The following is a 13513-nucleotide window of genomic DNA, read 5'->3' as shown; positions in this document are numbered from 1 at the left end:
GAGCTGAGCAGAGTATTTCATTTTTCAACTTGATTGCTTATAGAGTCTACACAGCCTCAGGCGCTTGACTGTTGGGTTTGATCACTACATAAATTGGTTGGTTTTGTTTTTCAGGTGATCACAGGTGCTTTACAGTGCCTGATCTGGGTCTTGAGGTTCCCTCTGCCTTCCATAGAAACAAAAGCAGAACAGCTGACAAAACACCTCTTCCTGTTGCTGAAGGACTATGCAAAACTTGGAGCTGCCAGGGGCCAGAACTTCCACCTGGTGGTAAATTGTTTCAAGGTGAGGTGTTTTTAGTTATACTTCGAAAGAGCCAGGACCAGGTTTAACATCAAACTTAGGTTTCCTCATTGTCCTTTGGTCCTGTTCAGAATTTTTTCCAGATTAATTTGCTAAGGCCGGAGGGTTGGTATCCTGTGTGAAAAAGCATTGATGTTGTATTAAGGCCTTACCATTTCACTGATTCTTCATTCGTGGGATGTCCTGGCTATTAACCTGACTAGTTTAATTTACAGTGTGTGACCATAGTTGTGAAGAAAGTGAAGTCTTACCAGATAACTGAAAAGCAGCTTCAAGTTCTACTAGCATATGCTGAAGAAGACATTTATGATACTTCAAGACAGGCCACTGCATTTGGTCTTCTGAAGGTATGGTATCACCAGAATGTTGGATTTTATAGTTTATGTGCCTCAGATTAGATACTTAGAATAATGTGGAACAAAGTATTTTGACTAGCTGTGGATTTCCAAAATTAATTTATAAACATTGTGATGATTTTGATGGATTAATGGTAATCTAACATACCTACTTATTAAAATGTTTGAACATGAATTCAATTAACACTTCCAGAGCCTTCTATAAAAGTAGAGGAAAGTTTAAAAAATGCTTGTATTTACTGTATTGGACTTTGTGGAGCTTTTTTCTTTTTTTAATTATAAAATATATAAAACAAAAGTCACTATTTTAACCATTTTTAAGTGTATGTTTTTTTTCTCTTGAAGGTTACTTTCATTATTTTTGAAAATTGCCTATGACTGCTTTAACAGTGCATCAGCTTACAACCATCTGCAGTAGAACATGAAATGAGATGTCTTCCTTTTTTATTTTAGGCCATTTTATCAAGGAAGTTGTTAGTCCCAGAAATCGATGATGTCATGCGGAAAGTATCCAAGTTGGCAATTTCTGCACAAAGTGAACCTGTCAGAGTCCAATGCAGACAGGTTTGTAGAGAAGAGGCCTTATTCCCATAGCAAGTGTTGGCTCCTGTCTTCTCTGTTCCATATTTAGATAGACAGATGTCAACATTGACTGAATTCTGAAGATAATTTTGTGTCACGTTGTTGCTTTATTCTGAGACTCAAGAACCCATTTACTTACCAAGTATGAGAAGCATGTCTGCTCTGCCTTAAGGGCATTTCAGTTAACAAAGAGCATTTTGAGAATAACCCATCATATGTGGAATGTTTCAAATGGATAAAGATGTATATTTTCCTTCTGTAGCATGATAGCCTGCACCAAATATTTCCATCCATTGGTCCAGTCATCAACTACTTATTATGCATATTACGATGTGCCAGGTGCTGCTGGAAAAGCAGTCAACAAAATTTTTATAGTCCCTGTCAGATAGTGAAATTTTAAAGTACACAGGCACAAAGCAGAAGTTCCACAGGTATTTAATTACAGGCATCCTAAGTGCCAGGAGGGAGAAAGCACTGTCATATTTCATTATTTATAAGACATACCTTTATTTATATACTTCAAAGAAAGAAAACACTATGACACAGTGGTAAGATGCCATCAATTTTAAGATACATCCCAATTTCAGATATGTTAAAATGTGAAAAACTGCTTCTTAGAATTGACAAAATATGGAAGAGTAGATGATAAGAACATATGATCAGGTTGAGGACCACCCTGGTGTTAGAATCAGGAAGGGCTCTCCTGAGGATTGGCTTGTCAGCAGAAATGTGAAGGAAGAAAAAGGCTTAGTTTTCCAGGTGAAGGGAGCAGCCAATGCCTAGCCTTGAGGTAGGTAAGGGCCTCACTTATTAGAGGAGATAAATGAAGGTTAAGTGAGGTGGAGAAGGGAGCCAGGTCAGGCAAGACCTCGTGTACTTGTTAAAGATTTATTTAGGGCTTTATTCCAGTAGCAGAAAGCTATTGATATATAATAGCTTATGTATAAATACTTATATTATTTTATTAATTACTTTTATTAATAAATTAGTACAATGGTTTGAAAGAAGATAAACCAGGCATGGAATTCTGGCACTGTCACCTGAGCATGTTACTCACCTCTCTGTGCCAACTTCATTCTCTTCATCTGTAAAATGGGGATAATATCCCCTACTTTCCAAGAAAGTGATGACAGTTAACTGAGGAACACTTAGCACAGTGCTTGGCATATAGAATTAATTGACGTATAATTAATAAATGAATTAGTATTATCTGTATTAATATCAATCATCATTGTCATTCTTATTCAAGGGGAAATACAGGGGTGAACCACAGTCCGTACTCAGTCCACCATACCACACTACCTATGGAAGAGAGGAGCTTCCAACACGTGAGCTTAGATCTGGAGCCCAAAACAACCATGCCAGTGGTAGGCTAGGACTTTTAATCAGGCACTTGGGACAGGACCTGAGTAAGTGAAGTAGGAGAAGAAAGGAAAGCATGCAGTTCACTCAGGAGGATTGATCAGTCTTCTGAAAGGTCTTTGTAACTGAACAGTGTATCAGCAGGTTAGGAAGCAGAAATCCTGGAGAGATAGGACCCCAATAATCATCTATGTGACTTCTGTTCCTAGGTTTTTCTGAAATATATTCTTGACTATCCCCTGGGTGACAAATTAAGACCAAACTTGGAATTCATGCTTGCTCAACTCAAGTAAGTTTAAGCCATAAACTACATAGGGGCAGAAGAGTAGTTTCCTCTCATTTTATTGTGGCACCTGTCTGGAAAATGACAAAATCTAAACATCTGAGGGTGTTATCATTTGAATCATTGACTTGATTATCAAACAGTGTGCATGGCTTCATGTGACAGTTGTGTAAGTTGCTTTTCGAATTCGGTCTGACCACTGATTTTCGTTAAGAGTCTATTTAAGGAGAATGGTAAAAATCTAACAGAATCATATTTAAAGCTGAATAGTAGCGTGATAGATTTACATAAGTATTAAAATTGGGAACATGGATATTTTTTTCTACTTTTTAAGAAACAGACTGACACCTTAAAACAATGTTTAAAAATTTTAAAAACAATTATTGGTAATTGAAAAGATACTAACAAGTCTATCTAATGTTCTTGCCTTAGTTATGAACATGAGACCGGGAGAGAGTCTGCCTTGGAAATGATCTCCTATCTCTTTGACACATTCCCTCAGGTACCTTGAATCACAGACTGTAGCTATGTTCCCCTTGAGCCCTGGGGCCCACAGGGAGCCTCCCTTGTTTGGGCATCTATAAGAATTCCAGTCTGAGTGTGCTCTTAACTGCCTGTTTTCTTCTAGGGACTACTCCATGAGAACTGTGGAATGTTCTTTATTCCTCTTTGTCTAATGATGGTGAACGATGATTCTGCCATGTGCAAGAAGATGGCATCCATGACAATCAAATCTTTACTCAGTAAAATCAACCTTGAGAAAAAAGATTGGCTCTTTGATATGGTTACCACCTGGTTTGGAGCAAAAAAGGTTAAGGTTGCTTTTAGTCAAATTTCAATGAAAAGTCTTAGCTTTTGGTATTCACTTTAAATAAGAATACATCTTAAACATTGTTGAATTTTTCCCAAATTTTATTTTTTTTAGTAGATTATGTTAATAATGTACTCTTGCTGGGTGAGGGGGATGGGTTAAGTAGGTGATAGGGATTAAAGAGTATCCTTATGATGAGCACTGAATAATGTATAGAATTGTTGAATCACTATATTGTACACCTGAAACTAACTGTATGTTAACTATATTGGAAATAAAATTTTTAAAAAATATATATATTCTTATAGTAAAACTTCAGGAAATAAAAGTTATAGAGTAACATAAAAATCACCTGTAGTCCCACTACATGATTGTCAGCCAATGACATTGCTATATGAATGTATCGAATGTATCTAACCAGTCCCCAATGATGAATATCTTTGTTTTCAGTTTTGCATATTCAGTTAATGAAATGTAATGTTTGTCAGTGATTATATCCACTTGCTGACTTGCCACCAACAGTGGCCCATGTTTGTGGAATATAAACGTGTTGTATCTTTTTTTTTTTTTTTTTTCCAACGTTTTTAATTTATTTTTGGGACAGAGAGAGACAGAGCATGAACGGGGGAGGGGCAGAGAGAGAGGGAGACACAGAATCGGAAACAGGCTCCAGGCTCCGAGCCATCAGCCCAGAGCCTGACGTGGGGCTCGAACTCACGGACCGCGAGATCGTGACCTGGCTGAAGTCGGACGCTTAACCGACTGCGCCACCCAGGCGCCCCTAAACGTGTTGTATCTTAATACTGACTGTAATACGTATTAAAGTTAGAATGGGGGGGTATTGTATGCAACTTCCAGTTTTTTAATTAAGTTTTTTTTATTGAAATATAATTGACACACAGTGTTACTAGCTTCAGGTGTACGACATTGATACTCGACAATTCTGTATATTCAGTGCTCATCTTGATTTTTTTTTTTTTTTTTTTTTTTTAATTTAAAATTGGAGAATGTGGGTAATGAGTTCCATTCCTTTTTTAATGTTATTCTTGGGTATGAAGATTCTCTATATTTTTCATTTTAAGCCACCAAAGATCCATATTCTATTGATTTCTGGCATTATAAAGAAATATTGAGGGGTGCCTGGGTGGCTCAGTCGGTTGAGTGTCTGACTTCAGCTCAGGTCACAGTCTCGCAGTTCGTGAGGTCAAGCCCTGTGTCTGGCTCTGTGCTGACAGCTCGGAGCCTGGAGCCTGCTTCGCATTCTTTGTCTCCCTCTCTCTCTGCCCCTCCCCTGCTCATGCTCTGTCTCTCTCTCTCTGTCAAAAATGAATAAACATTAAGAAAAAAATTTAAAAAAAAAAAGAAATATTGAGGACAGAGTCATGCCCATTTTATTTTATGAATTTGGAAATGGCATACCAAGTTGTGTTATTAACATTGTCTTTCTGTGGTTTATTTTTGGTAGAGCTTAAATAGGCAACTAGCTGCCCTCATCTGTGGCTTGTTTGTGGAAAGTGAAGGAGTCTCTTTTGAGAGAAGACTTGGAACTATTCTTCCTGTGATTGAAAAGGAAATTGATCCTGAAAACTTTAAAGATGTAAGTAATTTGCCAGAGAATAAAACTTGTGCTAATTTTTGTAGTTTTACTGAAGGTGGTTTAGCTAACAGCTTAAATATTATGTGTGTTCAAAAATGTTTCTTAATGAAAGCAAGAATTCAGTGTAGCTGGATCTTCTTTTTTAAAATGAGATTTAAAGTAAGTTATCTTCCATAGTATGTGAAGATCGAAGTTTCTCCAGCAGGGTGATTTCACCACCCCACTGCCAACCCCTCCAGACACTTAGCAACACCTGGAGACATGTGTGGTTGTCACAACTGGAGTGTGGAGGGTGCTACTAGCATCTAGCGGGCAGAGACCATGAATGCTGCAGATCAGTCTGTAGTGCAGAGGGCAGCACCCACAACAAAAAACTGACCCAAAATAACAGTAGTACTGATAGAAACCCTGAAGTTGTCTCAATGGATTTATATCCATCCTGTTTTTAGATCATGGAAGAGACTGAAGAAAAAGCTGCAGATCGCCTTCTGTTTAGTTTTCTTACGCTGATTAGTAAACTCATCAAGGAATGTAATATTATTCAGTTTACCAAGCCCTCCGAGACGCTGAATAAAATCTGGAGTAAGTATTTCCTTTTTTTTATTTACATCTAAAAACAAACACATTAGTTGTGACAGAATTACTAAAAACCAATTTGGGGAATTAGAGTATGAATACTTAGAAAGTCTATAATGTCAGGGGAAAAGTCCATGAGAAAAAGATTTGAAAGACCCTTTCAAATTGATTATAGTGAAAATGTTTCTAGGATAAATAATATGTTTATGATTTCACAAGTAATACATTTCATTTGTAAAAGAAGGAATATTAATCATGGGAAAGTAAAAGAAAGGAAAGTTTTTCAAAGTCTTCCTTGCTGCTTGGTGTTAATTTGGTATATATTTCCATCCAGTCTGTCTTTTTGTTATATATAGACACAGGTTTTTTTTACAGAGATTCCATAATTCCATATAAACTTATATCTTGTTTGTACCTAAATAAGAATATTATTATACTATAACACACTCAGTAGAAAACTTTTAAAATAGCTGTAAATAGTCCACCATGCAAATATGCCATGATTTAGTAAACCATTTAACCCTTGTGAGACATTTAAGGTTTTGTCTATCACTCTTTAATATATATATTTATTTTTGAGAGAGAGCACACGAGCAGGGGAGGGGCAGAGAGAGAGGGGGACATGGAATCCAAAGCAGGCTCCAGGATCTGAGCTGTCAGCACAGAGCCCAACACGGGGCTCAAAGTCAAGAACCATGAGATCTTGACCTAAGCCAAAGTTGGACACTTAACCAATTGAGCTACCCAGGTGCCCCTGTATATCACTCTTTAAATAACAAATAAGATCCTAGAATTTTTAATTTAACATACTTAATCTTGATTAGCCAATAGGAAACAGACATTGGAATGAATGCTTTAAGTACCCACCTGTTTTAAAAGAATTCATGATCCTATGGAAATTACTAAATTACTATATGGCCTACTCTGGTATGATTCCACAGAGACATGGCCAGATTATTAGAAAATACAATACATATAGAACAAAAGTAAAACCATGTTTATGCAATGTATAACAGCATAGACTAAAACTCAGATATGATATGGTTCATCCAGAATTTTAATCTTGTTCCCTACAACCCACAAGGCTTTTCTACTGTATTTTCCAAGTGTAATATATGGAGAGTGGCCATGTAACATAAGAGTGTAAGGTTTGGGGCCAGATCAAGCTGGGGCCCAGGCCTGGTTTTGCCTATTACAGCATGGTACCTCATCTGGCCCCTCTGAAACATTTCCTCATCTGTAAAATGCAACTGACAATTGTAAGGTCACAGAACTGTTGTGAGGTCTAAATGAAACATATGTAACACACTGAGCCCTGTGCCTGGCGCACAGAAAACCTCAATAAATGATAACTCTCCACCAATTTCAATAACTATTAGGAACAAACATGTGCCTGTATACAAATTTATATTACCTAATTTAGAAATTGTAAATGTTACAGCCAAAAGATGTTGTTCATCTTTGGTTCCTAAATCCAAGCACATAATAGATAGCGAATGCGTAATCTAGTCATATTTACCACCAAAGAGTTGGGAAAGCTGTGAGACATCTGAAAATGCATTTTGGTTCCCTTAGGTTATGTTCATTGTCACCTGAGACATCCACACAGCTGGGTGTGGCTCACTGCAGCCCAGATTTTTGGATTGCTCTTTGCCTCTTGCCAACCAGAGGAACTTACTAGAAAATGGAAGTCTAAAACAACTAAAAAGAAGTTCTCAGAACCTGTAGCAGTAAGATTTCTAACAAATGACCTTGAACAAAAGGTAAGGTTTCTCTAAAACCTTTTCTTTCCTTTGTGATCTATGTGAGATGTTCCTTCTGGTTCATGTAACTATTTGGGGGTTGGCCCTTGGGAAAAGCTCTGACAGCTAACTTGTTGCACGTTTCTGTAGGTGTGCTGGGAACTAGAAAGGGTCAACCTCAAGGCCAAGGTTTTTCAAAGATAATTTTTAGACTGTCAGTCTAGTCCACTTCTGTTGTTCATCTTCTATTATTGGTTCAAGTTCTTTATCAACACTGGAAAATAGGATTTATTAAAATGAGAGCAATACTGTCTATCCCGCCTCCTTCATAACCTGTTGATGACTGAGATCATGTTCATGAAAATCTTAGGTAGAGACCACATTACATCCATCTCTGATTTCCTAGGGCCCAACACAATGCCTGACTCATAGTGGAGACTCCATAAATAGTGAATGATTGGGAGATGGAGGGGGAAAAAAAGGAAGAAAATACTGGACTGTTGTAAAGTTTCCTGCTAATAATCTGAGGGATTATTAATATCCCCAAAGCTTGAAAATATCCCCTTTATTTGAGCTAAAATGTTTGGGGCAGGTAGAAAGTAGAGACCTTCCCTCTCCAGACCTATACAAGTCATTCAGAACAAAATCTAGCACTTCAGTTATATTATTATGGTTGGTTACTTGGACTTTTTAAAAACAATCAGAAATACCCTGCATAGTGTCTGCCAATGTCCATTTTCTTTTCACAGATGAAAAGTATCTCCCTAGCCTCTTGCCATCAGTTGCATTCCAAGTTCTTAGATCAATCTCTAGGAGAACAGGTCAGTATTGTCATCCTCCTGGTTTAATAGAAGGGATCTTTTCTACCAAGTCTAGGAATAGGCTTACATTTGGTATTTGTGGGGGGGTTTGTTGGTTTGTTTTCCTATTTTAATGCTTGGGGAATTAAATGAAATATAGGCATACACTGAAATACATGTTCAGTTATAAATCTAATCAACTCTGGAGTCTATGTTGGTGTTATTCTTGGCTTCATTTAAAATGCCCAATACAGATGGTGCAGTGAGAGGCTGACTGTTAATCTTTTCATGTTCGGTTTTAACTACTCAACGTTGTGACCAGCTTTGAAGGGCTTTGGTTGGTTGGCTGGTTGATTTTCATTGTCCCTATAATGAACTACAGTACTGAATTTCTTTCCCTTACCCCTGGAAGTTGAAGAGAAAGCAGTAATAGTTATGTTACAGTGTGGTGTGAGAATTGTCTATCCTTAACTGAAGGCAGATAAATCACTAAAAACTTTGTTTTCATACTATAAAATGTAACTGTAAGTAAATTGTGAATATAGAGAAGCATGTATAAATATGCAGTAAATGTAAATTACTTTTGAGTAAGGTCTATTCCCTTTATTTTTTCCTCCTTTGATAAAGCCATCGGGCTGGTAGATGAGATACACAGATGTGGTAACTTGGTATGAGCAAGACACTTATTCGTGACTCTTGTCATTATGGACACAATGGAGCAGCAATACAGATTAAGTGATGGGACACAAGAAGCTAGGTGAACACTGTATCCAAAGAGTGATCTCAAGTAGGATGCCATAAGCCCTGATATTTCCATCACTTTTTATATGAAAATATAGTATGCTTCATTATATGGCAGGGCCAGAGAAAGAATGGATAGCTATTCAGTGGATAGAAAAGTGAAGCCAAAGAAATCCTACCAGGGTAGATAGCAGGTGGTGTCTCACAAAATATCAGTCTTAATAGAGGCTGACAGATACAACCATGGAAACTAGGGACAGGAAGGGATTTACTAGTACTAACCCAGGATGAAAGAAATCAATGGAATTTAGTTCACTGTGATCTTACGGTGAGTTAACTGTGAAGTGGCTGCCACAAGGGGAAAAGGCCTCCAAAACTGGGACTGTCTTTAGGGAGACCAAGCTTCCAGAAGGAAATTATAATCTTGGCATGAATTCTCGATGGCCAAGCTAGCCTTGGACAGTATGTGGGATTCTGAGTACTACATTTGGAGGAAACTTTTGGCACACAGCGCTCCCAACAGAGCAGCCAGGATGGTAAAGGAACTCAAAAGCAACTTGATTTCCTCCATCACGTAATCAATGTGAAATATCTATGTCAGAGATTTCATGGATGTCAGAGTTAGGGACTCACTATATGGGACCATTATTATAAGACTCAAATTGGTCCCTGGGCTATTTATCTGGATCACATGATTTGAGGAAGAGCTCAGTGTTTTAAGAACTTAGGCTTGAATTCTAAAGACCATTCAATCTTGGCTGACGACTTGCTTTGCCTTTGGGTGAGTCAGTAACTCTGAGCCTTGATTTTCTCTCCTGATAATAGTATCTAATAGTGATATTTTAAAGTTGAATTAGAATGCTGTATATAGAATCAGTGCTTAATAAGTGGAAACTGTTATTTCTATGAAGAAATTTAATAGAGGAGGGATGAAAGTTCTCTCAAAAATGTAAATGGATAGTCTAGAATGAAATTATTTACTTATTCTTTGTGACCTTAAAAGGTAGAACTAGGTCAGGTAGATAAGTTACATGGAAATGGGTTTGGGTATACTATAAGGTAGAACTGAATTATCAAAAAATGGATTAATCATCAGTTTAATAGTGGCAATACCTGTTTTGGGGGAGTTTTTTCCTAATTGTAGAATACCTATTTTTTACTGAGCCATATCTGTTTCAAAATCAAAGTCCAATTCCTCCCTTTCTCTCCCTTCCTTTTTTAAAGGTTGTTAAGAATTTGTTATTTGTAGCCAAAGTCTTATATTTACTGGAATCTGATTCTGAGGATAAGCAAGGTGAGATAAAAGAAGACATGGAAGAACAAGCAGCTTTGGGAGATGGTGTAGCCAGAGAGAAAATAAGAAAACGCAAGTCCTGTGCAGATGAGGAGATGGACTCTGACAAAGAAGAAAACAAGGAGGCAAAGGAAGAGCCCAGCAAGCCAGCCACACTGCTGTGGTTGATCCAGAAGTTGTCCTGGATTGCAAAACTGGAAGCTGCCTACTCACCTAGAAACCCCTTAAAGGTGCAGTGAATGTTCAGAATGCCTGAAAATAGTCATTTTTTTTTAAAAAGTATTTCAGTGTTACTAGTAATCCTCCCACATCTCTAGAAACTCTTCAACCAAAAACTGCAGCAATAATATCTGCCCCCAGAGACCTTTTCTGAATTGTTTATATGGCTGCAATAAAAGAAACACTTCAGATAACAATGAATGATCTGTACTTTCAGAGAACATGCATCTTTAAGTTTCTTGGAGCTGTGGCAATGGATCTTGGAGTAGACAAGGTGAAGCCGTATCTCCCAGTGATCATAGCTCCTTTGTTCCGAGAACTGAACAGCACCTATTCAGACCAGGGTAACTGCAACCTGTTTTCTGAATACTTGTACATTAGAGATCCTCACTTCTCGCCTAAATGCTTCCTTCTTTTCTATCTTCCTTCCCTGCCAGAGTTTTAAGAAAACTTGCTAGGTATCAAAACAATAGCAAACAAGTAAGGCATCTTTGTTTTATCTACGACTGCCTTCTGTGTGCTTCCTCGTGTCTAAGAGTGATGTTTCTCTCCTAAAAGATGTTTTACTCCTAAGCATAGATTAAATATTCAAAGAAAACTATAAGTTGAGGTGGTTCTAAACCCCATAGTGCTGTGGACAATAATGAACAATAAAATGTCATGGTATTCTCTTATTGTGAACTGTAAGGCAAAAGTATGAAATACTTTAAAAATATATTGTTTACTTTTCCTATATGTCATTTTCCTTGCCTGGGCATTTATTTGTACATTTCCCTCACTGATCCTAAATTCTCTTTTGATGACAGGAAAAGAGGGAATGGGGGTTGGAAAGAGGAGGTAAAGTAGGTATTAAGTTTTAAAATAAAACAAGTGAGTATCAAAGCAGGAACTATACATTTCCTTCCTCTCAGAGAGGAAAAAGCAATGGTCAAGGCCAGGTCCACTTTGGTTCTCATTATTCAGCATTTATTGAGCATCTAATATTTGCCAGGTACTGGGGGTTCAACATTGGAGAAAAGACCTAGTCCTTATCTTCAAGAAATATTCAAAGAAAACTTTGTAATCTAGAACAGCTGCCCTGAAATTGAATACAAAAATATGTGGGTTATGTGTATTTGGGAGACAGAAGGTAGGGAAGGGTGGGAAAGCAAAGATTTTTGTCAGTTTCTCAGGAGTCTTAACCTCCCCCCACAACCAAAAAAAAAAAAAAGCTGTGGCCAGAACTAAGCATCTGTGACCCATGAATTAGAAGGGGCATAGAGAAATATTTACCTTTCCCATCTGCAGAGTTGAGCAGGTTAATAAAGTAACCCAAAATGTTTCTGTCAGCTTCTCAAATTAGTGTCTTCTGAGCCAGGATTCCACTGGTAAGTGGGCTTCATGGAGTCTGTGATACTCTTAGTGACTCCCAGATGAGTGGTGGTGGCTGGGAAGTGTCCTACCCAACACTTCCTTTTTTCACATCTCAGAAACATAGAGGCTGGTTTTAGATCAGTGTTTAATGTTCAGGTAATAAAAGTGATGATTCCACAGGGGGTTGAATTTTGCATGTTCTTGATTTTATAGATGTTAAATATGTCCTTTCCTATATGACTAATCATTACTCTGTGTGTGATCAGATCCTCTGCTGAAGAATCTATCGCAGGAAATCATAGAATTACTCAAAAAGCTGGTTGGGCTTGAGAGCTTCTCCTTAGCTTTTGCCTCTGTACAGAAACAGGCTAATGAGAAAAGGGCACTCCGGAAAAAGAGGAAGGCTTTAGAGGTATGTTTGCTGTTTGAAAATATAGCGTGTTCCTTAATAGATATTTTTAACCACAGGTGTGTGCATGCTTGTGTGTCACACTTAACACAGAGAGGAAAGAGGAATTGGCTGTGTTTGAGAAGTGGGGACTTTATAGGTGGGGCTCCAGATTTTCTTTAATGGGAATGTGCTGCATATGTGATATTTAAAGGTGAACAAAATGGCCCATTTCTGCATTTGGTTTTTATTGGTTTAATATTTACTTTTAAAGTAATATAAAATTTCTATTCTTTTTTCAAGTTCGTAACTAATCCTGATATTGCTGCCAAGAAAAAGCTGAAGAAACACAAAAATAAAAGTGAAGCCAAGAAGAGAAAGATAGAGTTCCTGCGTCCAGGCTATAAGGCCAAGAGACAAAAGAGCCACAGCCTGAAAGATTTAGCAATATTGGAGTAATGTGCTCCCTCTGCTGATAAAGTATCTCCATTTACCCCAAAGCCTGAACTTCCTGGTATATCTGCTGGTCTGAAATCACAGCAGATTTTATTATTTAAGTTACAATGGCATAGATTGTATGTTACACAGTTTAATATAATCATGCTCATATTTTTTTAAATTAAAACATTTCATAATATTACTGTATCTTCACTGTCTAAAAAAGCAATAAAAAGCTTACAAATTATTTTTTTTTAAGCTTACAAATTATTTTTTTTTTAAGCACACTTTAAGATAACAAGACAGAATATAGAAGTTAGGAATAAATCAAATGATTTGCAATACTTTTAGGGAGAAAATTACAAAATTTTATCAAAGGGCACTAAAAGAAGGATGTGCACAAATGGAGGAATAACCATGTTCATGGATAGGAAGATTTAATATCATGCTAGTTCTTCCCAAGTTAGACCCCATTGGCTAAAGGCATATCTGTGTAAAATCCCAAGATTTCTTCAGATTATCCTAATAAGAGGATTCTAAAATTTATATAGAAGATAAGCCGAGAATAGCCATGATGTTCTTAAAAAGGGTAATACGGTGAGGACTCTTCCCTGTCAGATATCAAATGTTAAGTCACAAAAAAGTGCTGCCTGTAGTGAACATGTGAT

General features: G+C 37.3%; 1 protein-coding gene across 2 annotated transcripts in view; it reads left to right on the top strand.

Annotated features, from left to right (window-relative positions):
- UTP20 (UTP20 small subunit processome component) overlaps positions 1-13092 on the top strand; it is a 109210-nt gene extending 96118 nt beyond the window's left edge. For both annotated transcript variants that reach the window (XM_019446575.2, XM_019446574.2), the window contains exons 49-62: positions 115-285; positions 519-650; positions 1113-1223; positions 2813-2892; positions 3319-3388; positions 3515-3697; positions 5163-5294; positions 5744-5876; positions 7446-7633; positions 8362-8433; positions 10378-10677; positions 10884-11010; positions 12286-12431; positions 12711-13092. In XM_019446575.2, the coding sequence (XP_019302120.2) occupies positions 115-285; positions 519-650; positions 1113-1223; positions 2813-2892; positions 3319-3388; positions 3515-3697; positions 5163-5294; positions 5744-5876; positions 7446-7633; positions 8362-8433; positions 10378-10677; positions 10884-11010; positions 12286-12431; positions 12711-12866 (2001 nt within the window). In that variant the 3' untranslated portion in view covers positions 12867-13092. The remainder of the gene's footprint in view (positions 1-114; positions 286-518; positions 651-1112; positions 1224-2812; positions 2893-3318; positions 3389-3514; positions 3698-5162; positions 5295-5743; positions 5877-7445; positions 7634-8361; positions 8434-10377; positions 10678-10883; positions 11011-12285; positions 12432-12710) is intronic.
- Positions 13093-13513: the final 421 nt, after the last annotated feature.

This window comes from Panthera pardus, unplaced genomic scaffold, assembly GCF_024362965.1.
Source record: "Panthera pardus isolate Hobbes unplaced genomic scaffold, ASM2436296v1 HiC_scaffold_6, whole genome shotgun sequence".
NCBI lineage: Eukaryota > Metazoa > Chordata > Mammalia > Carnivora > Felidae > Panthera > Panthera pardus.
Note: the sequence above shows the minus strand (reverse complement) of the source record. Positions and strands in the feature narration are given on the sequence as shown.